The sequence below is a fragment of the Miscanthus floridulus genome, chromosome 13 (genome assembly GCF_019320115.1).
Source record: "Miscanthus floridulus cultivar M001 chromosome 13, ASM1932011v1, whole genome shotgun sequence".
NCBI classification, from domain to species: Eukaryota; Viridiplantae; Streptophyta; class Magnoliopsida; order Poales; family Poaceae; genus Miscanthus; species Miscanthus floridulus.
Window position 1 is genome coordinate 21,625,143 of NC_089592.1, and position 15,266 is coordinate 21,640,408.

General features: G+C 42.4%; 1 protein-coding gene across 1 annotated transcript; it reads right to left on the reverse strand.

The window, feature by feature from the left end:
* Positions 1-5,249: 5,249 nt before the first annotated feature.
* LOC136500502 (diacylglycerol kinase 1-like) lies at positions 5,250-14,376 on the reverse strand. The gene is made up of 13 exons (XM_066495865.1): positions 14,088-14,376; positions 13,336-13,558; positions 13,109-13,231; positions 12,873-13,001; positions 12,314-12,399; positions 11,794-11,917; positions 11,604-11,652; positions 7,909-7,991; positions 7,720-7,787; positions 7,226-7,303; positions 6,265-6,352; positions 6,056-6,172; positions 5,250-5,864 (listed from the first exon to the last, which is right to left on the reverse strand). Exons 2-13 carry the CDS (start codon positions 13,555-13,557, stop codon positions 5,529-5,531), a joined length of 1,503 nt encoding a protein of 500 aa, XP_066351962.1. The 5' UTR covers position 13,558; positions 14,088-14,376; the 3' UTR covers positions 5,250-5,528.
* Between the last annotated feature and the right edge of the window lie 890 nt (positions 14,377-15,266).

The following is a 15,266-nucleotide window of genomic DNA, read 5'->3' on the forward strand; positions in this document are numbered from 1 at the left end:
TCAACCAAGTTATTTAAATCATATTTTGATTAAGCATCAAATTTAAATCGCGTAATAATAGAGACATTAGTTGCTTCATAGAAATATAAATATACTTCCAAGTGCAACGCAAATGATGCAATGCAATGCATGACTTCACTTTTACCCACACGTCCCAATGAGAGGGAGTGAGGACGGCAACCACATTGCTCATCAACGTGTGTTACTGTACCAGTACTTACCGCATCAATTCGGCTACGGTTTCTTCAAATGCATATCAATGGAAAAAGTGCAAATGCAAATGCAAATGTTGCAATGTATGCACTTCATATACTTCATAATTCAAAAGGTAACACCACAAGATATGAAATCATATACTTCAAAGAAAAGCAAAAACTTCAAATTTCAGATTATATGGTTAGTGTGAGATACTGAAAATTTAGTGTAGGCAATTCAAATAACAAAGTTAAAGCATGTGGACCACAATGCCACGTTTACTTGCCTTCACCGAAGCTCGAGAGCGAGAGCTACTAAGCATGATCCAAATGTGCACCACCTGATCACAAGCAAGTCGTAGCACCAATAACATCGTACAAACAAACACAAACAATGGGTAACAAACTAGATCGTCCCAAACCCACCATTCAAGCACCTACCACTGCGCTACCATTCATGATAGTAGCACTGTCTCTTCTCTTTTCCATAAACATATAACCATTCATTCAAAAATTCTCAAAATCTACCAGATGATAGAAAACTCCATTATCAACAACTTTGTTATAATATTATTCAGCGCAAGAGATCTCCAAAATAACATAAACATCCTCTTAACTTAACTGAACTTTCTGACGGTCAAACAGGACAGCAATCTTATAAAATTCATAACTGGAGATATACTCATCCAACAAATGTGTTCTTTAACAATCTAGAAATCATAAGAAAACTCCTGCAACTTTTATTTATACCAAAAGTTCAGATTCTTCCATTAAAATGGCCAAAAATTGAATAGATGTAAAATTGTCCAGATTCTCATCACTGAAAAGCAATCTACTTAAGATGATCATATCTAAAAAAATACAGAGGCTATGAGGGTGATCTTGGTGTCAAAACAAAGGTATTGAAGTCGTCTACGACTTTTTGCATAGTGACAAAATTTATTAAGGCCATTAAGATTCTCTAAAATAGCAATGAACAGAAACTGTTTAGTCTGATAGAATTTCAGAACATGGACGAAAATTAATTTCAACAATTTCATGAATTACTCCGAATATACCCCTTATAATTCAATGATTCAATCCACAAAACTCGACCCAAAGAAGTAGATTAGGATTCAACATCTCACCTAGGGCAACTGCAGCGAGAACGATGACAAACCCCCAACGATCCATACCTCCCTTCCTTTCTGTTCCCTTCCTCACGGCGATCTACGCCGGTATGACCATCTCACTTTTTCTGATCTATGGCAGACGTGTTGTGGCCTTCATGAGCAGCGAGGGGAACAAGAAATTAAGCACAAAAACAGGGAGAGAATATGATGCCTTACTGATTTTTCGAGAAACAATGGCACCACCGACGACGGCGGCGGCAAGCCCTAAACCCTCTCTTCCTCTCCCTTCTCCCTTCTCCCTTCTTCCGTCTCCCTCTTTCCTCTTTGATGAGGACATGACACCTATGCATATGACCATATTTGGCACATGGTATGGAGGGGTAGGAGGCCAGCAAGGGTGTCCAAGTCAAGAAGGAGGTCCGAGGCTAATTCGGTTCGAGTCCCCAAGGTGGAGGCCCAAAACAACTCAAGTTCGAGTTTGCCTCGGCCTACATTACTAGTCTGTCTTAAATTGGTCACCCAGGACGCATCTGGACTCCGTTTTCGACGATCCACATATGGTTGGAAAGCTAATTTGATAAGGAAGCCAATCCAAGTGGTTTCACATCAAAAGACCTTCGGAATCAACGGGAATCGTCGAAACAAGTTAGCATCTAGAATCTGCTAGGGTGCTACGACACCGTCTTTTGGTCCGTTGGACCGTGTATCGTGTTTGGCCCCATTAGGGGGCGCGTCCAGGAGGGTGACGCACAAGACTCTATAAATAGCAGCCGCCGCTCTCCTTAGGGTTTGGGTTTTGTTTAGTTCTTGATTTCCTCGTGAAACAGACGTTGTTTTGCTGCAACTGTCGCCGCCAAGGCCGCTTGCTGTGAACCAGGGCCCCAGTTCTTGATCTTGTTCGCCTGTGGCGATTAGTCCTTTCGAATAAAGACTTGAACTCCTTCTCGTTATCATAAGCCTCATATTTATTTGCAATTTTAGATTACGTTCATCTTGTTCTTACTTGTGTTCTCGATTCGCTTGCAGGAAAGCCTTCTCGGCGAGGTCAATCGCGTTCGCGTGGTTGATAACCAACGGAGCAGTAGTGTAACGGTTGCGGGGGTCCGAATCAGTCTTGGTTCGAAGCCTAGATCGTGAACGTCGAGTCTTCACTAATCGACGATATCATACCTTTCGGAAGATCGGGCCTAGTCTACATCAAGAATATGATCATATGCATGGGTGTCATGTCCTCATCACTCTTCTCTTTCTTTCTTTCTCCTATGTCACGAGCAGAAGAACGACAGCTAGGGCAGTGGAGAGGACGTCCAGAAAGAAAAAGAAACATGGAGGTCTCAGCCACGGTCACGGTTAAGGAAAAAAACTACCGCCACGTTCGCTTGAACTTATTAGGCTGGCTTATCATGGTACAATGTTTTTCTCTCACAACAAAACAGCATCGTCCGTCTTATCAGCCGCAAAAACCATTAACCGAACAGCTCGTACAAAAGGGAGTCGTTCACAGTAAACTCCAATCGGTTACTGTAGCGATGGTTACAGTAGCGTTTTCCTCTTTTGTTAAATCTTCTGGCCACCGTAACTTGATGATCTAAACTCCGATCAAAGCACATGAGTAGTCAAACGGAAAGGTTTTGTCGAGCTCTACACATTGATGGTCTCAGTTCATCCATCCAAGCAATGGATCAACAACTCAAAATTTGGTATCTCTTAAAAGCCGGTGAACCTTCGCTAGATAAATTACCTAATCCATTGTAAAAAAATATTTAACATGCATTCTTGGGTATTACAATTCGCTTCTTAGAGAACTCAGCTATAAAGAGGGGTGACTGCCTCTGGCATCTGTTTTCTTACCGGTAAGAGGAAGGATGAAGAGTGGAGGCTAGACCATGCCTTTGTAAACTTGTTTTCTGCAATCAATAAATTTAACCTCCTGGTCTTGTGGAATTGAATCTCTCCCTTCTCTCTTTTGCCTCCTCTTTGGTGGTTCTTGTTGGATTTCTTGTGATTTCTTTCTTCTGAGACCCTGTGCTTGTTTGGGCTTGATCTAAACGTGCTATGACCCCTAAGGAATATTTCTAACCACTGGTTTTGGCAGATTCCTTGCGAGCACAAAGATCTGAGATTTTGAGCCTTTTGGAGAAACCCCATTTAATAAGATAGATTTTGATATCTGCTTTGATTCTGAGGTTTCAAGCTTTGAACTTTTGGGAAAAGGTTCTTAACACCTCGGGAACATCTCTGCAAAATTTGATGCAAGTTGGACTTCATTTGGATCGATTTTGCCTTTTGGAGGGAGTTTCTTGGGCTGCTGGAACCTGAAGAACCGGCCAGGCCCGTTTGCCAAGTGCACAGCCCCAAACCGGCCAGGCCGGTTTTGCACAGGGTTTTCGCCGCTCCACATGTGTTTATTGTCTCTTGTTGTGTTTTGTGTTGTGTTGCTACCGCATCTTCTCCATTGTGTTCTCTGGATTCCTTGGAGTGCATTGATCACCAGTTGGCCTGCGCCACCAGATCTATGGCCTCCACGCCAAATCCGGCACACACTTGAAGGTGATGGGACTACAACACACCTGTTGAGACCACGTCACACGTCGGGTGCCAGTCAAAGGATGGGGCCACCCTGGGCACCGGTCGAAGGCGGACGAAGACACGTCGGGTGTGATCGGATGCGAACAAAGCCACGTCGGGTGCTAGTTTGAGGCAGACAAGGTCACGCCACAAGCCATTCGGAGGGCGGACGGGTTGAGGAAGGAGGATGCGCATGGGGAGAGAGAGTGTGTGTGTTGGGACTTAGGAGGTGACGGCTAGCACAGGGGAGAGAGAGGAATCCTCCTAGGGTTTACTTGTTTTTATATATACGTGGATTGATTTGCTAAAATGGATCACTTAAAAGGTCTATCTCTGAAAATTAGTCTATTTTTAGAGGGGACCCTTCATATGTTTTAGAGACACCTATATTTTTTTGACCGTCTCTTTTAATAAAATCAGTTTTCTTCTAAAATCAATTTTGTCTAGTAACGAGGGAAGCTATATTTTCTTATGGCATGGAAGGAAGCAATTTTCTCTAATTTTAATTTGTCTCAGCTTTTTTGTTGTGTGTTTGAAACTTAGGAGTAAACAAAAGAGTTTGTCCGGAGTAAAGAAATTTGTTCTGCACTGATTTGATTTTTACAAACGTACAGTACAAATACTCCTCCGTTAAGTTTGATGCGAAAAAGCGACGGAATTAAGGAAGAAGATGCATGGCGGGTAACAGCAACAGCCAACAGGGTAAGCTCAGGTGTTGGGCCCCCAGAAGGTGATGAACATCAACGCCCGGACCGGCTCCTCCGCCGCCACTGTTCGCCTCGCCTCCTCCGCCCGCCGCGACGAGTCCGCCGGCGATGGCGAGGACGCGGTAGCCTTGGCGCCCCGCCACCGCCAGCCGACGCGGCTCATCACGTCCCTCAGGCTCATGGCTACACTACACGCACAGGCACAGCTACTGCTGCTGCTGGCTAGAGATCGGCAAAGGGGAGGGAGAGCCTGGAGGATGGAGGCGATCGAGACGAAGAGGCGCGAGGCTTTATATACAGAGCGAGCGATAAGGGGAGCCAGCAGGACAGCGCGGCCGGCCCCGGCCGGCTGTTTTCATTCCGGTGTGCCAGGGGAGCTCACGGTTTCGGCCGCCCTCCTTTTCTCGCGGGAAAACTGCACGCGATCGGTCGTCCAAGGTGAAACGGCGGGCGGGCGGCCTGCGGTTTTGCCGGTGCCGGTGGAGTGGGACTGTGGGAGTAGCAACTGGGTGAGCTGGACGGCCTCGCGCCGCGCAGCTATATTTTGTTTTGGTGCGTCGCCAGAGGAAATCCATCAAAAATTAAAAATACAAACGATGAGCAACAGTGTTCCCAAAGTAAAATTGGCTTAACTCTACCCTGGTAGTCGAGCCACTTCAGATCAAATCTAACAAAGAGCGAGCAAACATTATATTCTTCTTCAATTCAACTGGTAGAAAAAGAAGCAAAATGTAGCAGTTCGCTTGTTTCTGCCATTACACTGAATCTATACATTGGTTACATATAGCAATGTTGAACTTGGTTGCCTAGGATTCACTTATACATGGCTGAAGCAATCATGTCCCAAATATATCAAATGAAAAGAAAGAAGATGGTTACAGATCATATTCGTATATATGATGATCAGAATGCACACGACGATATATGCAATAGTCAAGCTCAAGTGCTCAACTGAGGTGAGCAATGTCAATCTCGTCAGGAAGCTTGAACGTATCTGCGGCCCCAAACTTCCTCCTGCCGTCCTCCCACTCGTCTTCGTCCTCCTCCGCGGGATCCTTGCCATCACCGTGGCTGTCGTGCGCCGGCACTGGCGATGACGGGTCGTTGACGCTCTTGGACCTGCAGGGCTCGTTTGCCAGCATGGTGACCTGCCGGAGGTGAGAGATCTCCACGACAACCGTGTCATCGTCCTTTGGAAGGGGCTGCTTCCATGGCTCTCCGTCGACCCTCATGAACGTGTGCTCTACCACGCCTTTGTGGAACTCAAAGCGGATCCTATGGGCCTGTGAAACAGGATGGTGAAATCAGATTGATTTAGATGGGGAGACCGGCCCGTTTCAGTGTGCACCACAAAACCAGAATGGCACCTCAACCCTGAGTTCACGTTTCAGAGATGTAGGATTTCCATTTTTTTTTTCTCGAAAACGATGTAGGATTTCCATCAGGAGGAATACGTAGCAGAAGCAATTCATACCTGCGCAATGCGAGTGCCATGTCCATTAGGGGCCAGCAGGACCAGCCCGTGCCAGGCGTCACGGAAGCCAACAACCTCAATCAGTCCATCATCGACAAAAGGTGCAGTGAACTCCCTCTGCACAATGTCACAATAGATTTGTCAACTAATTTCCATGGCTTGCAAATATGGCATGTTCAGTTCACGGAAACAAAGACATGGAAACTCACATCTGATGCTCTCCTCGTGCCAGGTGTGCCCCAAGGATTCAAACCTCCAGAAAAACTAGGCAGGTTCAGACAGACGATGGATCGAATGCTGCAAGAGGCACAAATGCAGAGATTACAAACCCATCTGCTACCCAAAAGAAATAGAGACTTTTCCCTGTGTGCCATTATAAAAGATCGTAATCCTCTGCGTGCCTCTGGAAAAATTCAGCGGTCTTCAGCGCCACTACTCCAACTTTTTCGTGTCCTCCATGCCACTTCCGTCAATTTAGGCTCTAACGCCGTCAAACTGCAGGTGTGAAAAGACGAAAATGCACTTAAGTTCAAATATGTTATTAATTTTTTTGAGCATCTTAACGACTTCAAATGAAAAAAACTCAAAACTAGAAAGTTGTAGATCTCGTCGAGATCTATAATTTTCATATAAAAATTATTTTTATTTAATTCCGCAAAAAAAATATGATTTGATATGATTAATATATCTTAGAAAAATCATATTATTTTTTTTGCGGAATTAAATGAAAATATTTTTTATATGAAAATTATAGATCGCGACGAGATCTACAACTTTCTAGTTTTGAGTTTTTTCATTTGAAGTCGTTAAGATGCTGAAAAAAATTAATAACATATTTGAACTTAAGGGCATTTTCGTCTTTTCACACCTGCAGTTTGACGGCGTTAGAACCTAAACTGACGGAAGTGGCATGGAGGACACGAAAAAGTTGGAGTAGTGGCGCTGAAGACCGTTGACTTTTTTCAGGGGCACACAGGGGATTGCTATCTTTTATAATAGCACACAGGGAAAAGTCTCAAAGAAATACAGATACCCAGGCAGTATGATGAAATGATGAACAAATGGAACAGAACAAGGATTTCCCCAAGTCAAAGCAAGAAGCTTTGGTCTGTCGTACCATATTGTAGGATTACATAATGCATAGGAGAAAAACAAATCGCCTAAGTTTACCTGTGATGAATGTGAAGTTCCTCCCAGAGGCCACCAGCTCTTTTCATGACCTTAACTTTTGCAAGTTGAGCAAGGTTCCTGGAAACAAAGCAATCTAGCTTATTGTTTATCCAGAAAAGGAGAAGAGGGGAGAAAAGGGGAAACCTGGAAGATACACGAGTGATAAAAATAGGTTTATCTAGTATTGTTAATAATACACCAAAGCTAGTCTCCCAGATTGTAAATTCAGAATGCAAAGGATGGTGGTGATTTGGACCAATGAAAAACACAAAATGAATTAGTCACTACAGTTAGAGAACGATAAAATGACAAATACAGCCCTCCCCTACCCACACTCCTGCAGCCTGATTTCAAATGTAACACTAAACATGATCAAGATACGAGGCACCATTAGTCCTAGCCTCCTAGATGACAGACAGTAAATATCACAAAATACATGCACCATGGCAGCAGTGTCTATGATTTGGGATTATGATAAATTTAGCGAATTTTACCTTGACGATGGCTGACTTAGAGAAGCACAAAACCATCCTTGTTTAAGTCCAAGCTTAGCATATTGACCCTGCATAATTGATACATATTAACAAATAAAAAGTTTTAGCATAACTTCAACATACTAGCTGACCATTTGTTTAACAAGCAGAATGAAAATATAGTAACAAAACTAAAATATGAAAAAATACCTGATTTGTCAGCTGGTTCTTGAACTTCTCTGGATTCCTCTTCCTTTCAGAATGAAATGCATAAGACACTTCTGCATCCATCCCTGCAACATGTCAAGTCATGCTCGTCATGTTTGACTCTCTAGTGCCTGAATTCTTTTAATTGTTATCTGCTTAAGGATTCACCAAATACAACAACAACAACAACAAAGCCTTTAAGTTCCAAACAAGTTGGGGTAGGCTAGAGTTGAAACCCAGCAGAAGTAATCAAGGTTCAGGCACGTGAATAGCTGTTTTTCAAGCACTCCTATCTAAGGCTAAGTCTTTGGGTATATTCCATCCTTTCAAGTCTCCTTTTATTGTCTCTACCCAAGTCAACTTCGGTCTTCCTCTGCCTCTCTTCACGTTACTATCCTGGCTTAGGATTCCACTACGCACCGGTGCCTCTGGAGGTCTCCGTTGGACATGTCCAAACCATCTCAACCGATGTTGGACAAGCTTTTCTTCAAATGGTGCTACCCCTAATCTATCATGTATATCATCGTTCCGAACTCGATCCCTTCTTGTATGACCGCAAATCCAACGCAACATACACATTTCCACGACACATATCTGTTGAACATGTCGTCTTATCGTAGCCCAACATTCTGCACCATACAACATAGCATGTCTAATCGCCGTCCTATAAAACTTGTCTTTTAGCTTTTGTGGTACCCTTTTGTCACATAGAACACCAGATGCTTGGCTCCACTTCATCCACCCTGCTTTGATTCTATGACTAGCATCTTCATCAATACCCCCGTCTCTCTGTAGCATTGATCCTAAATATCAAAAGGTATCCTTCCTAGGCACTACTTGACCTTCCAAACTAATATCTTCCTCCTCCCGAGTAGTAGTGCCGAAGTCACATCTCATATACTCAGTTTTAGTTCTACTGAGTCTAAAACCTTTGGACTCCAAAGTCTCCCGCCATAACTTCAGTTTCTGATTCACTCATGTCCGGCTTTCATCAACTAGCACTACATCGTCTGCGAAAAGCATACACCAAGGGATGTACCATTGTATGTCCCTTGTGACCTCATCCATCACTAAGGCAAACAGATAAGAGCTCAAAGCTGACCCTTGATGTAGTCCGTTCCTAATCGGGAAGTCATCCGTGTCCACATCACTTGTTCGAACACTAGTCACAACATTGTTGTACATATCCTTAATGAGCCCGACGTACTTCGTTGGGACTTTATGTTTGTCCAAAGCCCACCACATAACATTCTTTGGTATTTTATCATAAGCCTTCTCCAGGTCCTTCTTCTTCTCTCTATACTGCTCCATAACTTGTCTTATTAAGAAAATGGCTTCCATGGTTGACCTTCCGAGAATGAAACCAAATTGGTTCATAGAGATCCGCGTTATTGCCCTCAAGCGATGCTCGATAACGCTCCCCCATAGCTTCATAGTATGGCTCATCAACTTAATTCCCCGGTAATTAGTACAACTTTGAATATCCGCTTTATTCTTATAGATTGGTACCAATATACTTCTCCTCCACTCGTCAGGCATCTTGTTCGATCGAAAAATATGGTTGAACAGCTTGGTTAGCCATACTATAGCTATATCCCCGAGGCATCTCCACACCTCAATTGGGATACCATCCGGTCTCATCGTCTTACCTCCTTTTATCCTTTTCAACGCCTCTCTGACCTCATATTCTTGGATTCTCCGCACAAAGCGCCTATTGGTGTCATCAAAAGAGTCATCCAACTGAAAGATTGTATCCGTATTCTCACTATTGAACAATTTGTCAAAATACTCTTGTCATCGATGTCGGATCTCATCCTCCTTCACCAAGAGATGCTCCATTTCATCCTTAATGCACTTAACTTGGTTGAAGCCCCTTGTCTTTCTCTCACGAACCCTAGCCATCCTATAAATGTCCTTCTCTCCTTCCTTTGTACTCAAATGTTGGTAAAGATCCTCGTACGCTCTACCATTTGCCACACTTACAGCTCGCTTTGCAGTCTTCTTTGCCACCTTGTACTTCTCTATGTTGTCCACACTCTTATCATAGTACAAGCGTCTATAGCATTCTTTATTCTCCTTAATAGCCCTTTAGACTTCCTCGTTCCACCACCAAGTATCTTTAGCCTCGCCTCCACTTCCTTTGGTTACTCCACACACCTCTGAGGCCACCTTTCGAATGTTGGTTGCCATCTTCTCCCGCATGTTGTTTATGTTCTCTTCTTCCTTCCAAGAGCCCTCTTTGATAACCATTTCCCTGAATACCTCTGACGTTTCCTTTCAGTTTCCACCACTTTGTTCTTTCAATCTTTAGCTTGTTTATCCCTACGAGCACGCACCTGAAAACGAAAGTCTGCCACCAAAAGTTTATGTTGAGAAACAACACATTCCCCTGGTATCACCTTGCAACCCAAGCATGCTCATTTGTTCTTTCTTCTTGCGAGGACAAAGTCAATCTGGCTATAGTGTTGTCCGCTACTGAAGGTCACTAGATAAGATTCTCTATTTCTAAAGAAAGTGTTGGCTATCATCAGGTCAAAAGCTACCGCGAAGTCCAGAACTTCCTCCCCCTCCTGATTCCTACTACCATACCCAAAACCTCCATGAACTGCCTTGAAGCCTGCGCTTGTAATATCTACATACCCATTAAGATCTCCTCCTATAAAAAGCTTCTCACTACTAGGTACAGCTCTAATCAGGCCATCTAAGTCTTCCCAGAACTGTCTCTTAGCACTCTCGTCGAGGCCTACTTGAGGGGCATACGCACTAATTACGTTCAAGACCATATCACCAACGACAAGCTTGACTAAGATAATTCTATCTCTTTGCCTTCTCACTCCAACCATACCATTCTTGAGGCTCTTATCAATCAAAACTCCTACTCCATTTCTATTAGCGATTGTCCCTGTGTACCAAAGCTTAAAACCTGTATTGTCCACCTGCTTCGCCTTCTGACCCTTCCATTTAGTCTCTTGAACGCATAATATATTTACACGCCTCCTAGTCGCGGTACCAACTAATTTTCTTAACTTACCTGTAAGCGACCGTACATTCTAACTACCTAAACAGATTCTAATTGGTTCGACTAGCTTCCTTACTCTTCGCACCCATCGACTCAGATGTGAAGACCCTTGCTCATTTTTCACTACACTTGGGCGCCGATGTAGCGCGCCACTAAAGAAGCGACGACCCGATCCTTACTCACTTAACACCATGCCCAGATCGCGACACTGCGCGTCACCAAGGAGGTGCCGACCCGGCCCTTGCCCATTTAACACCATACCCGGGTTCCGATATGGCGCGTCGCTAAGAGGGTTACGCCCCAACGGTTTTCTTTCGGGTTTCATCTCCATTAGAATGGCTAGATTTAACATTGGCTCGCCACGCCTATCACAACCCTACTCCTTTACCAGGGCTTGGGACCTGCTATGTTGAGAGAACATAGGCGGAGTTAAGGATTCACCAAATATGGATTTAATTAAAAAAAAGAGAGAATGATAATCTGCCCTAACATTAATGTCACTAGACTTGCACTGGTTTCCTTATTGGGTCAGCGCATCACTATCCTTTGTAGCATGAACTAGTACCCAGCATCACATGTCAAGATAAAAAATATAAATAAACAATTGGATAGTATAGGGACATAATGGTCTTGCCCCCATTTGTGAAACATAAAGAGGAGAATAACAGTGAAGACTTACCCATACTAAAGTAATTCCAAAATCCTCCACGGAATGTGTGGTAACCTTCCTGAAGTAAGCAAGAATGACCACGGAAGCTTTTAATTAAATATAGGAACCAAATGTCTTTGATTGTAATGGTGCATAGCCATTATCTTAAATGAGCATAATTCCATAGCGAAGAAAGTTGCAATAGAAAGAGATGTCTTACCATATTAAGGGAGTCACTACTTGAGACACGATGAAACGCATGCAATGAATGAGGCAACTCTAATGGAGCAATAGGATCGCATGGGCCTTCTTCTGGAATTCGCATTCTCAAAATGATGTGCCAACTGAAACATCAAGTTACATTAAATTGAATCTGCCTCAGCATGAGAGAGAAGAATAAGCATGCTTTAAAATGAGGAAAGATATGAAGATCAAGAATTAATTATTCAATAATTTTAAATGTAAATAAATAACTTTGTATCTTAGAAGCAGCAAATAAATGAGCATAGGAGCGTGCCCCATTGTTGCAGCAAATATTAGACAATTTTTTTTTTGCCGCAAACACACAGTAGAGCTACCTTTCTTAAATAGTTCCATACAAACTACCGCAAAGACAGGCTACACAAGCACAAAGACAAAACCTGAAGATTATTAAACACATTAAATAATATTTTCATCCTTAGGGCAATCATTACATAAACTAAAAAAACTAAGAATGAGCTCTTTGTCTCAGGCAGTACCTATCGATCTTCATTTCTCTTGCATGCTTCACTAGCCCAAGGAATGATTTTACAGCCTCTTGGTCAGTAGAAGGATTCTTCTTTCCCTGCAATGTTGAATTCAACATAAATTCCAATGTCTTCTTACATGTAGAGGCAGTTGCATGCAAGATCACAAGCTAAAGTCAGATGAGAAAAAGAGATAATCCATCAACAAAATTGCATTCGCATATAACCTGAGAGGATCATAGAACCTACAAGAGTGCATCAACTTTCCAAAATTTCTACACTCACCACAGCTTAACTCAATAAAAATAAACATTGAAACCACAACTTGATCCTATCCAAAGTACTACAAAGTACTAGACATTATGTATACAGGTAATAAGTAGATGGATGACAGTCAATGGTGCATCAGCATAGACTATTGGTAAATCATCTTCTTTATTCTATCTTTCATCAAGGATGAAAATTGAAAAATAAATAGATAAATAACTTCCATTTTTCCTTTTGTGTGGAACATGAGCAACACAATAACATAAAGGAAATTTGTTTTATAAGAACGTTATTGGCCACCTACCCATCCAAATGAAAAGGGGAGGTTATTTCCGGTTCCCAGAGGCACAGTTGCAACTGGAGGTGGGTGGGAAAGCTTAAGATCACTGACTACCCCAAGCAGCCAGCTAGCTGTACCATCACCGCCTGCAACCTAATTGAAATCTGTTTAGTCAAAAGAAGTACAATGGGAAAGCAAAAGAGACAGACACTTATGTATAATAATAATGTAATCTAAATTCTGAAAGTGTTATGACTCACAATTAGCCTCAGCGTCCTCCAAATTTGAACTGCAAGAATGTCTCCTTCCATCTTTAGCCTTTCAAGGTTGGCATACAAATGATGCAACACATTATCTGGAGCCTCTTCTGAGAGATCAAAAACCTGAAAATAACTGAGCAGCTCTCACAAAAATTCCAGATTCAAAATGCCACTAAGGCCAGAAGCACATTTCCATGGTCTAGCATTTCCAGAAAGACAAAAGGTACCTGCGCTTCATTGAGAAGCTCACGATAAGTTTTGATTAAACTACTTCCAAGCTGTCCTCCAGATCTTGAGTTGATGAACACTACAATGGGGCAGGGTGGCGCATGATCAACAAGTACTTGTTGGGCACCTGGCTTCAGAATGTAATCTGGAATGTAGTAGTCCTCCAGCTGCCCACATGGTTTAGAACTAGAACCAACCACGGTCTCTGCCTCCCCTTCCATCCTGCAAAATCGTTGTCACAGTTTTATTGGGCTAACTCACTGGTGTTACAGAAGTTACTCCCTCCATTCGTGAATACAAGGCATATTTTGATGGGTAGTCCTGAATTAATTTCTCTTGCAACAGAATCAACAGCATCCTAAAAGGTCTTTTGATATGAATCTATTGATGCAACATTTGTGCACGAAGCATGAATGATAATTTGACCAATTGTTGGTCAAAACTAGAAAAGTTTGACTTTTGCAAATCAAATACTCCCAGAACTAAAGGATGGAATGAATGAGTTCTGCTATTTTAGCATCATCAACATAGAATAACCGTGAATAATTAGTTGAGCACATCAAGATTACAAGAAATGGAGAACGAGAAAGGAATCAGGGGCGGGCCAAGTAAAAGACATATACACCCAATAATTAACATCGAAGTCAGTGGATACGACACATGTATATACTGTAATTGGGTCAGATCCGAATGCATAACTTGGGAGCACTCGCTTCCGCCCAGCAGGAAGGCAAGGGAAAGAACGGCGTACCTTTTGGATGATCGTCGCCGGCGAAGCGCGCCCTCGGCAAGTCACCGCTGCTCGCCCAGCGCCGCTACCGCCGGCGAGGACCGTGAGCCACTACGGATCGGATCGAGAGAGAGAGGGAGGGAGAGAGTCGCCGCCTGGGTGGGCCCTGAGCGCCGGAGGATGAGATTTGTCCTTCTGAGGATTCGATTTCGGAGGAAAATCGATGGGAGGAGGAGGACAGCAGGCACTCAGGCAGCCACTCTCTTGGTTGTCATCGTCTTCGGCTCGCATGTTAGCCATTTTAAGAGTTTGACCTTTTTTGGTGTGGTTTTTACATTAACGAGTGACTTTGTGTGGGAAGCACATTTATGAGTTTTATTTTTCTTCCTTGTTATTTTTAAATCATTATTACTAGCATTTAAGATTACTAGCATATGATTGCCCTTTTTCTACGTTGTTTGACGGGCAAGTGTCACTTATCAGGAGTTTTAAACTATCTATAATTTCTTAAAAAATGCTTTGACTCTCAGAGAAAGTTGGAAAGACTTAGAAGTAATTATTATGATGGCAAGATTAATTTTAGTAAGTGCTAATATGGTGATTAGTGTATGTTTTTGTGTGTGAATTAGGGTGGAAGTAGTGCTAATTAAACATTTAATGTTTTTTATTACTGATTATCATGTCAACATTAGTGTTAGTGCATATTTATTAGTGTATAATTAGTTGTCATTATTTTTAAATAATAGATACAATTATTCAACTATTCTCATCACATCCACTCCCATCCACCCAACCAAAAATATAGCTCCATCCAACCAAACAGAAAGCATGCGACTCTCATCCATCCAACTAAACAAAAAAAATTGGCTCCATCCAACCAAATAGAAAGCATGAATAAGTCTATCCTAAACGCATGGATGGTCACATCCTATCCAACTATATCCTCAAACTAAACATGCCATAAATGATTGTATTATTTGAGATTACTAGAGTATGGTTGTTCTGTTTCTACATTGTTTGAGGGATGAGTGCCATTTATTCACAATTTAGAACTATTTTATTATTTCTTAGGAGGTATATAGAAATCAATTTCCACAAAATATCCCTTTTTCAAAAAAGATCAATAAGAATTCATAAATTTACACCATTTTGAACAGAAAATCCAAAAACAAAATAGTCATGAAAATTCATAGCTATAGT